This window comes from Xyrauchen texanus, chromosome 15 (genome assembly GCF_025860055.1).
Source record: "Xyrauchen texanus isolate HMW12.3.18 chromosome 15, RBS_HiC_50CHRs, whole genome shotgun sequence".
NCBI classification, from domain to species: Eukaryota; Metazoa; Chordata; class Actinopteri; order Cypriniformes; family Catostomidae; genus Xyrauchen; species Xyrauchen texanus.
The window spans coordinates 15,665,646-15,675,997 of NC_068290.1; the positions used below are offsets into that span (position 1 = coordinate 15,665,646).

The 10,352-nt window shown below is 35.2% G+C and overlaps 1 protein-coding gene across 1 annotated transcript in view; it reads left to right on the forward strand.

Moving 5' to 3' along the window:
• The window catches only part of me1 (malic enzyme 1, NADP(+)-dependent, cytosolic), a 117,686-nt gene extending 109,782 nt beyond the window's left edge, over positions 1-7,904 (forward strand). Inside the window, exons 8-14 of the mRNA XM_052144091.1 lie at positions 152-249; positions 872-985; positions 2,008-2,113; positions 4,301-4,443; positions 4,525-4,698; positions 7,352-7,450; positions 7,619-7,904. Of these exons, the coding sequence (XP_052000051.1) occupies positions 152-249; positions 872-985; positions 2,008-2,113; positions 4,301-4,443; positions 4,525-4,698; positions 7,352-7,450; positions 7,619-7,786 (902 nt within the window). The 3' untranslated portion in view covers positions 7,787-7,904. The remainder of the gene's footprint in view (positions 1-151; positions 250-871; positions 986-2,007; positions 2,114-4,300; positions 4,444-4,524; positions 4,699-7,351; positions 7,451-7,618) is intronic.
• Positions 7,905-10,352: the final 2,448 nt, after the last annotated feature.

Below are 10,352 nucleotides of genomic sequence, written 5' to 3' on the forward strand. Positions count from 1 at the left end.
ATTTATTTTTTATTTTGAGGTTCGGCAGTGGAAACTTAAATGTTGAGCTCCTCTTGTGGATAATGCTCCTCTTTGAAAAAATATTTTAATCAGAGACCAGATGAACATGTGGACTCCTGAATGAAATGTAAATGTGTTGCCTGTCCACTAGGTACTGCTGCGGTGGCTGTGGCTGGACTGCTGACTGCCCTCTGCATTACCAAAAGCAAAATGTCAAACCATACCATCGTGTTTCAGGGTGCAGGGGAGGTGCGTGTGTCACCCACACTTTTTATTATGGGGTCCAAAAGTCTGAAACCACATTGAATATCTGGGTTGTTGTTGTTTTTTTTTCATGTAAACCTCAAAATAAACTAAGTTTGAGGATTTTGAAAGATGTAAAACATAGAAAAATTATGATGTAAAATGATAAAGAAATATTTAAACTTCTAAACAAAATGAAGGTTCAGGTTTTGCACAGGTTCAGGTTTTGTAAAGTCCATGCCAGATCGAAAGCATAAACTGCACTCAAATTTTTATTCTGATAATCTAATTTGCAGTGAAAGATTTTGTATTGAATAACAAAAATGCAAAATAGAAGAATTTGCATGTGGTCTCAATTGTGTCCCAGTATTATTATGGTTGATAACCCATACTGAATGTACAATTGCTCTAACAACAGACCGGCACATCAATTTTCCATTCCATATTTGTTTTTTAATCAACTGCTTTTGTAGAGCTGGACCACATTATATAAACTAAGCAAATTACAAATTCAAATGAATGATTACCTGAATGTCCCAATGAACACGTCCAAATTGACTTGTCTATGTGTTTAGTTGTATCTGTTAAATGTAAATGTATCGACTTGACATCATTGTCATGTTTTCAGGCCGCAATGGGTATAGCTGAGCTCATTGTCATGGCAATGGAGAAGGAGGGGCTTCCTCGAGAGCAGTGTCTGAAAAAGATCTGGATGGTGGACTCTAAAGGACTTATTGTTAAGGTGAGGTCATCAATAATGACATGCCATAGGCAGTGTTGACATTCAAGCAAACCTGGTGAGGTTTGAAATGGTTTTTATACCTCTATCAATCAGTCATATGATTTAAAAGTTACATTAATGTTAGATCTTCATAAGAAATGTTGATCAAATGGGCAAGATTAGGATAAGATGATACTGTTGGCTAATCAGAACCATTACAGAGAAAAAATACTATAGTCATTTCAGCAGAATTGAACAGAAAATGGATGAAGATTTGACAATGTTAAAATTATTAAGACACTGAGGTCATTTGATAATGAGCTTTTTGACAGACAATTTCACCCAGGTGACTTAAACACCTTTTGACAAAAATCTCCTGACAAAAAAGACCTGTGATCTCAGCAACTCCCGTGTTTTGCTCCTTTCCCCTCCTCTGCTGCCTGGGGATAAATCCTCAACAGTTTAGTTACTTGCCATGAGCATAAAATAACCAAAAATGCAGTGGCCCCCCAAACGTATTTGGGGCACTTTACATGAATAGCATACAAAATAGGGCTTGAAGCTCTCAGAAAATGAAGTCACATATTTGTACCTTTTCAGCAAAGTATCAGTGAGGTGCTTAACCTTAAAATGTTGTTTGTCCAAATAAACATATGTTCTTATATGTTTTAAATGTATTTCATATGAGATACAGACATTTGATGTGTTTAAATATGAGCTGCTTTTATCTGTTTTATTTTAGATAATATTTTATCTAATAGTTCTCAGTCAGAAGAACATGGAATTTGTGCCTTTATTGCTTTTATAGAAATAATGGGACACCATTCTTGGAAAGTGCCTTGGACACTTTTGAAAAAAAAGTTTGAGATTCATTACTTGAGTTTTGATAATAAAATATTATACTAAGTGCCATTTGCTAGACCTTTTCTCAGAACTACTGTAGCCTCGCTTTTCATTGCTATTTTTGCAATTACTTTAACCAATTGATCCTAATGTTATTTTAATGGATTTATTTTCTCTCCTGTTCTCGTTCTCCCAATCAGGGCCGGGACTACCTCACCCATGAGAAAGAGAGGTTTGCACATGAGCATGCACAAATGAAGAAACTTGAGGATGTTGTGAAGGAACTGAAACCTACTGCTATAATTGGTATTTATATGAATATTTATAGATTCAATGTTCAAACATACCCTCCATGACATCTGCATTTCTTATATATTAGAGGAAGAAATATGTATGCTATATATGTAAGAACATAAACTATTTATATATATATATATATATATATATATATATATATATATATATATATATACACACACACACACACAACATAAATAAAGAGTTAAAGATTAAGAGAAGACTATTAAGAAGAAAATAACAAGTGTTAAAGGGATAGTTCACCCAAAAATGGAAATTAACTTTTACTCATCTTTATGCAGTCCCAAACTCGTATGACTTTATTTCTTTTGCAGATCACAAACAAATATATTTTGAAGAATCTATGAGGTGTTTTTGTCCATACAATGTAAGTCAATGGGGTCCAAAACTACAAACTACAAGCTCCAAAAAGGACATAAAGATAGCATAAAAGCTATCCTGAAACTTGAGTGGTTTAATACATGTCTCCTGTAGATATACGATCGATTTGGGTAAAAAAAATAAAACAGGACCAAAATTTAAGTTCTAATTCACTATAAATCTTGACATCCTACCCAACTGGAATACGGTGCAGACATCAAGATGGAGATTCTTTGAAGCTGCACGTGGTTGCTGGGGTACTCCGCGATATATACATAAAGGCCTATTCACACAAAGACTGAATTTTTGATGCAATTGTTAGTTCCGAACGAGCTTTTGAAAAGGAACAATGGATTACGATGGCGCTATTCACACAGGATCCAACAAGTAGCCAGCCGACAATCTGAATTAAAAAAATAAATAAAATTCAAAAGAGCAGTCAAATTTGGTATTTTTTTTATTTATTTTTTGCGGACAGCGATGAAAACTGACTGACCAATGACATATGAACATATGATTTTTAAATTTTTCCAGAGTCGCTCCTGCTGTACATTCCAGCGCGTTGGAGCTAATCTACTAACAAATACAGGTGCTATGCTCTTTTACTCGTCTCATGCACAAAAATTCTGAATTCAATGCAAATATGCAGTAAAAAAAATTGCAGTGAGTTTCAGCAGTTAGTTAAGATTTAGTAAAAAATAACGACTCTGCATGCAGTACTTTATTACAAGTGTAAACAAACAAATTACAAAATACCACTTCTATTTTTATCGCAAACATAAAATAACACACAAAGTATTCCTGTAACAGTGTTTTTCTCACCATGTGCAGAAAACCCTGAATTCAATACAAATATTCAATAATTAATAGGAATTTATGTTATGCATTCTATTTTATGCTATACCTGTTTTATTAATGTACATTATTCCATGTGTATTAATATCACTGTACCTTGTGTTATGTTATCCAGGCATTATCTAGGAGAAGCTTGGTTATATTCTCGTTAAACTCCTAGCAAAATGTATGCATTAATATAAAGACTGAAACACACTTTACTCATCTCACTCGCACAAAAAACGTATTCTGTATCACTCAAAATGCATAAAAAATATGAAAAGAAAATAATAAAACAATTATGCCAAATTAGGTAAATAAATGCCTTAACTGCGCTAAATATACAGGGTTGAAATTATTTGTCATTTTATTTGCTTCTGTCTCAATGTGAATAGACATTTCGTCTGCAGTTTGCCTCACTTATTTATCACAAATTTGGTGTGAATAGGCCTTAAGACATTGCATTTAGTGTTTACTATCAACCTTTTGTCGACAGTGGTACATTTGAAAAAAATCACTGCTTGACAACACTGTGTTCTGTTTCTGTACAATGCTCTGCACTTCTGTCAAGATTTATTGTGAATAAATACTTACATTTTGGTCTGTTTCTTACCTAAAACCAAACATATTGCTTCTTTGTCCATTTGTTCTTTTTGGAGCTTGAACATTTTGGAACCCATTGACTTTGTATGGACAAAAACACCTCATACATCCTTCAAAATACATCCTTCAAAATATCTTTGTGTTAATGTTTGCATAAGTAATGAAAAGACTGTCAAAAAGAGTGGGAACCCTGATAGTTGTCTGTTTAGGGTATTTGTATGTGTTTGTCTTGTGTAGAAAGTTGTTCAACAGGATTGCTCAGCAGTTTCAGACACCTACTGAGTACGGTGCTGTTGTACTACAAGCAAATGAAAGTCATCCCCAATTGACTAGAGACTTGGTCCCTAAGAGATTTCTGTCCTGTCTTTACTTGTTCAGGGGTGGCAGCCATTGCCGGTGCTTTCACCGAGGAGATAATCAAGTCAATGGCCTCCTTCAATGAAAGACCGATTATCTTTGCTCTTAGCAACCCTACCAGCAAGGCAGAGTGTACTGCAGAGCAGTGTTACACACTCACAGAGGTACTTTTAGAGGTGCTACGTGTGTGTGTGGATGTTTGAGTGAAAGATTCAGTTTTTTTAATTTTCTGTTTTGTATTGCAGGGAAGGGGTATATTTGCCAGCGGGAGTCCCTTTGATCCGGTAACTCTCTCTGATGGGCGGAAGTTCTATCCTGGCCAGGGCAACAATGCCTATGTCTTCCCTGGAGTGGGGCTGGGGGTCACTGCTTCTGCAATGAGACATATCACAGAGGACATTTTTCTTGTTGCAGCTGAGGTGATTGATTCTCTCTTTATCTACCCAAATCTTTTTCTGACTGACCTGTTTAGCTCCCAATCTCTGAACGCTTCTCTTATTTTTTCCACAAAGTCTGTATTGCTTGGTTTATATTTGATCTATTGTCTTCATCTTTTGTTCCCTCTTTTTCTATTACATGCTATGCATATTTAATATAAAATCCCTTTACAATATACAAATGACTCCCAACTCTTTCCCATTTATTGCTGTGAGTCACTATCTTCTCATATTCTGCTGAATTTATCTAGCAAGCTGTCCTCTATGCTTTGTCAAAGATCATCCAGACAGTGTTTCAGTCAGGTACTGGGGTTGGTTGCATCAGACAGAATGAACAAGAGAGTCAGTTTGAATCTCAATGAACCACTGTACTGTTGTGGTGAAAAAGGGGAGCCAAGGCCACACATGGGCAAACGTAAAGACATTTCAGCATGTGCCACTCAAGCTTCTTTTATCCTCTGAGCAGCTTTAGTTAAGTGGGAGCATGGATGTTGGAGAACTTCAAACAGCATTGAACAGCAGGGGAGGAATACTTCATTTCTCAGTCTCTGCTGGTGTCATACTATGATTTTGTGTACTTCAATACATTATGAGTCTTGGTTCAGTGTTTGACTGTCAAATCAGAAGACAGGCGCAATTCGTCTTTTTTGTGTGTTTTTTTTTTATGTTAAGTTTGGGGCCCACGAACGGTTCTGGTTGAGCTTTTGTGGATCTATAGCATCTGTGACGCTTTAGAGTACGGAATTAAAAAGCACTATCAAGTCTCTGAGCATTCAGGAAAATCTATAATCACTGACTGTGGCAGCCCAATATGACCTGAAATAGCTAAACACTACCCTACTGAGAAACCAACTGAGAGAAATAGAGGGAGAGACAGCAAATGAATGTAAATGAAGCCAATGGAATAAGTGACTAGAATAATAAGCAGCTACTGCGGGTGTTGCTGGAGAATTTTGTTGCTCTAATCAGTTAAAATGGAAAATGACAGTAACTGTGATTTCGTATTTGGTTGTTATTCATGTTCAAGGTTACAGTTTTTGGTTTTAGCTCCATTAGTATTTTACCTTTAAAAGAGCCTTTATTTTGAGGAGGGCACAACAAAGTAGCACAGCTTTTTGATTTTTACTAATTAGAGCAGCAAGAAATTCTGGCAGTTATTGAACCGCAAGATCTACAGTCATTTTGTACAAAATACAAAAGCCCAAATGAAATAATCGAGACACACCACAAAGGAAACACAATTTTAGCTGATGCAAACATATTGAAATGACAAAGCAATCAAAAGTTATAGCATTACACATATAATTTATCCTAGTGTTAAAAAACATCTCCAAGTGTGTAAAAGCCTCTCCAAACAAATAAAACATAATAATTGCAAATTCCATATCTAATTACACATGCAAATACAACAATGACTAAAGGTATGTTCTCTCTCCAAAGTATGCAGGCATTAATAACGAGATTTCATTCAGTTCCTTTCTTTGTCATTTGAGCCATCATTGAGTCTGTGTCATGAACTTGGCATCCTCTCCTGGTGTCCATATGTAATTAGAGTGACCGATCCTCTCTGACCATATTTGGATGACTTCCACCTTTGGTTGCAACGATCTGAATCCTAATACAAATGGTTTAGTGTTCCATGTCACTGGACAAAGTCATGAAGTCATCTGATCTAGGAAAGCTAACGTGTTTTTAATCAGATAGCACATTATGTGCACATTGTGCTTTGATGGATTATCTAATACACATGCATCTTATTATGTTGTGTGTGGGCTCGTTTTAACAGGAATCTCCTCCTCTAAGTAATGCTATGTGATATTTTATGTTCTGTGTATTTTTGTGAAGTTATAAGTGAACGCACAGCTTATAAGCAACAGCTGTTTACATGTTACTTGTGTACAAATGCATATACTTAGCTATTAACCAATGAAATATGACTCATTGCTATTTGATCAGTTTTATGTTTTTACCAATTACAATAATTACAAAATTATTAATAAATTATCAAAATGGAAGATTTTGGATTTGTCTTCAAATTTCAAAGCACTTATTAAGTTTTGGTCATAATGCCTACATGCATTGTAAAGTAGTGCTTCTAAGCTTTAAATCAATACCTATTTTGTGTTGGTCAGGACTGTAGTTTTTTTCTCGGCGGTCCCAAACTTAAAGGGTTAAGTGAGTTGGCATAATGTCGCCGATCCTAGAGTACCAAAACATTAGAAACAACATGCTGACTTAACGTGTGATCAAGTTGGATCCCAGGCACAACAAACCTGCTTGTTACTTGCTAAATTACACTTGTCTGTAAGCAATAACATAACAGAGGGAGAATATTAAAGAGATAGTTCACCCATAACATGAAAATTCAAAACCCTCATGTTGTTCCAAACTTGTATGACTGACTTGCTTCCATGGAACACAAAAGGAGATTTTAAGCATAATTACAGCCTCAGTCTCTATTCACTTCCACTATATGGAAAAAAAGAGATGCAATGCAAATGAATGATGAAACTAACATACTGCCTAATATCTTCTTTTGTGTTTCACAGAAGAAAGAAAGTCATACAGGTTTGGAACAATATGCTAATTTTTTTGAATGTTTGTCAATAATTGTTTTTATTTTTTTGTCTTACAGGCTATAGCGGAACTGGTGACAGAGAAGGATCTTGCAGAGGGGCGGCTATATCCTCCTCTCAACAATATTCAGGATGTTTCGTTCAAGCTGGCTGTAAAAGTGAGCACAACACAATATGCACTTGACATTTAAACAATAACTAAAGTTCCCAAGCACTCTGAACTTTTATCATTAACCAGTTATGATTTAACGGTGTAGCTATTTACCAATTATATACAGATACAGATTTACAGTTTTGCTTTAATTATTTTATGTGCATCTGGACAGATTGTGGAGTACGCCTTTAAACACAAAATGTCAACACTGCACCCGGAGCCACATGATAAAGAGGCTTTTGTTCGTTCACTCATCTACAGCACAGAATATGAAGAATTTGCAGTTGACTCATATAGCTGGCCTGAGAACGCTATGACCGTCCAGACATGCAAACTCTGAAAACCTGAGATACACAGACCAGAATGAGACTTATACCCAGTATAATAATGTAGTTGTTTTAAATGTGCAAATGTAAGCGTTTTCTTGAAATTATCACTGTCCGCAACCCAAAAATATCCATAATAAAATGTTTAAATTCATTTATCATAAATGTGTGAAGCAGTGTGTCATTTATTACAATGTACAGGGGAAACACTATGAACATATTGTTGTCTAACAAAACATTTCAAAATGTGTGATAAAGAGAACACGTAGATCAAGTAATGAGAATTTTAAATAATGAATATTTGAAATTGTAAATTAAACAAGCTTCTAATCTGGCTAACTACTTAATCTGAAGCTTTATAAATATGTAATTGTCACCTCTGATTCCTGCCACAAAGGCTTATATGATGCCATTGGTCTTACTATGTTATACATCAGTATGATGCAATTAGAAGTGAAACTGTATGAACAAATATCTGGACAATGTTTAGATTTGAAGTCAGAATTTGGTAGATTGATCTAATCCCACCTGAAAAAGTTCTTAAATAGTCATATTTAATTAATAATGTGGTCAGGGGACACGTCTTCTGATTACTCTGCCTACTGGTATGATCTCAAGGAAGATGTTCTCTCATTTTATGAGCTATCTTGGATGCATTGTTTCAGACTAAAACATTTCCACTAAAGAAATGCTTAGAGTAGGTGTAAAGATCTGTTCTTAATGAGATATTTAGATTTCAGAGTGCCTTTGACATGTTGTGTTAAGTTCACGCACACATGCTGTGGATGCTTATCATTTGCCATTCATAATTACACAATGTGAGTGACACATTCTGAAATACTCAAGTCTTTATCGATTGCACTCTAAAGTTGACAAGATTTATTTTGTAACCTCATCTACCAGTATTCTTGCTCTCTTTCCCCAACCTCTGTTCTCTGCAGCTGATCTCCTCTGTTAGCTGTGTTGCAAGACTCACTGAGATGTTGATGCTATCCTTTAATCTCTGTGCAGCTCTGCATGGTTTTATTTAATTACCTTACCTGGTTTTCTCTTTGTGCATGTGCTTGTGAGCACATGCCTGAAATAAAGAAAGAAAGAAAGAAAAATAAGAAAGAAATAAGTACAGTAATGAATACATTTTATAATTCTCTAATCTCTTCCTCCTTTAGTTGACACGTCAAACAGAGGTCTTTGTACCCTGCGATATGTGATATTCCATTAACTTTACTTAACCATAGTAAACTTGCCTCCGTCTCCATATGCATAGTACATTGAGTAATATTCATTCATTTCCTGTCATCAAAGCAAACATTCCACTTACTACACTGCTGTGGGCTAGGCTAGCATCATATACTTTACTTTGTGCAAAATTCCATTAAGAAAATCACATTGGTGTATTTGTTCAATTTAAAAACAATCTGATGGTGAGATTTTGCTGCTGATTTAACCGAGGGCTTCGATCTACGGAGCTGGAACACAGTGCTTCTTCTTAAAAATAGAGTTCAGATACACCATCTTTAATGCAAATGGTGGTCATTTAAGTCTGGATTTATGTATATGTGTATAATATATTTTTCTCTGCACATTTACATCTTTCCCACAGTGGAAAATGATGAGATTTGCATGTTAATAATTTTTTTTATAGCAGCTGTCGCAACAAAGTGCTATATTACAGATATGTTTTTTTTTTACGAAATAAATACAAAATCTCATGATGGCTGAGTCCATTGAAGAGGCAGTTGCACCAAAGGCTTTGACGAATCTTTAACAAACCTTAAACACAGTAAAAATAAATTGTCTGTCTGCACCTGTTATTCATATCATCTGTATGCACAGTGATTTCTGAAAGCATTGATTTAAAGGAAAATTCCAGGTTTAATACGAGTTAAGCTCAATCGACAGCATTTGTGGCATGTATTAATTACCACAGAAAAAATATTTGACTCGTCCCTCTTTTTCTTTAAATAAAGCAAAATCAAGGTTACAGTGAGGCACTTACAATGGAAGTGAATGGGGACAATTTTTGGAGGGTTTAAAGGCAGAAATGTGAAGCTTATTATTTTATAAAAACACTTACATTAATTCTTCTGTTAAAACTCTTCTGTTAAAAATGTATTATTTGAGCTGTAAAGTTCACGGGTGTTGAGGTCACAAATACTATAACTGTCCTTTTTGGTCTTTTAATATAGTAAAGGCGCTGACTGCAATTTTTTTAATAAAGGCTTGAAATGCGATAAAGGCCCAAAATTGTATAGTTCTTGGTTTTAAAAGATACAAACACTTTGTCTGCATTGCTAGAAATTTGCCCAGTTTAGTCATCTTGTCTTTTGTTTTTATGCTGTCTCAAAGAAAAGATGAATATATTTAGAATTTGTTTTCATCAGATGAATTTGTAAAATGACACGACTGTGTCAGCTGGCTAGCAAAAAGATAATACAGAAAACGATTTACTGCCCTCAAGTTGTCCCTCAATGTTTTTTTTCTCCCAGAACAATATTTTCTTCAAGAATCCTAACGCTGCTCTCTTCCATACAAAAACAGTTCATATTGACCACTGCCTTCAAGGTCTAAAGAGAAGAA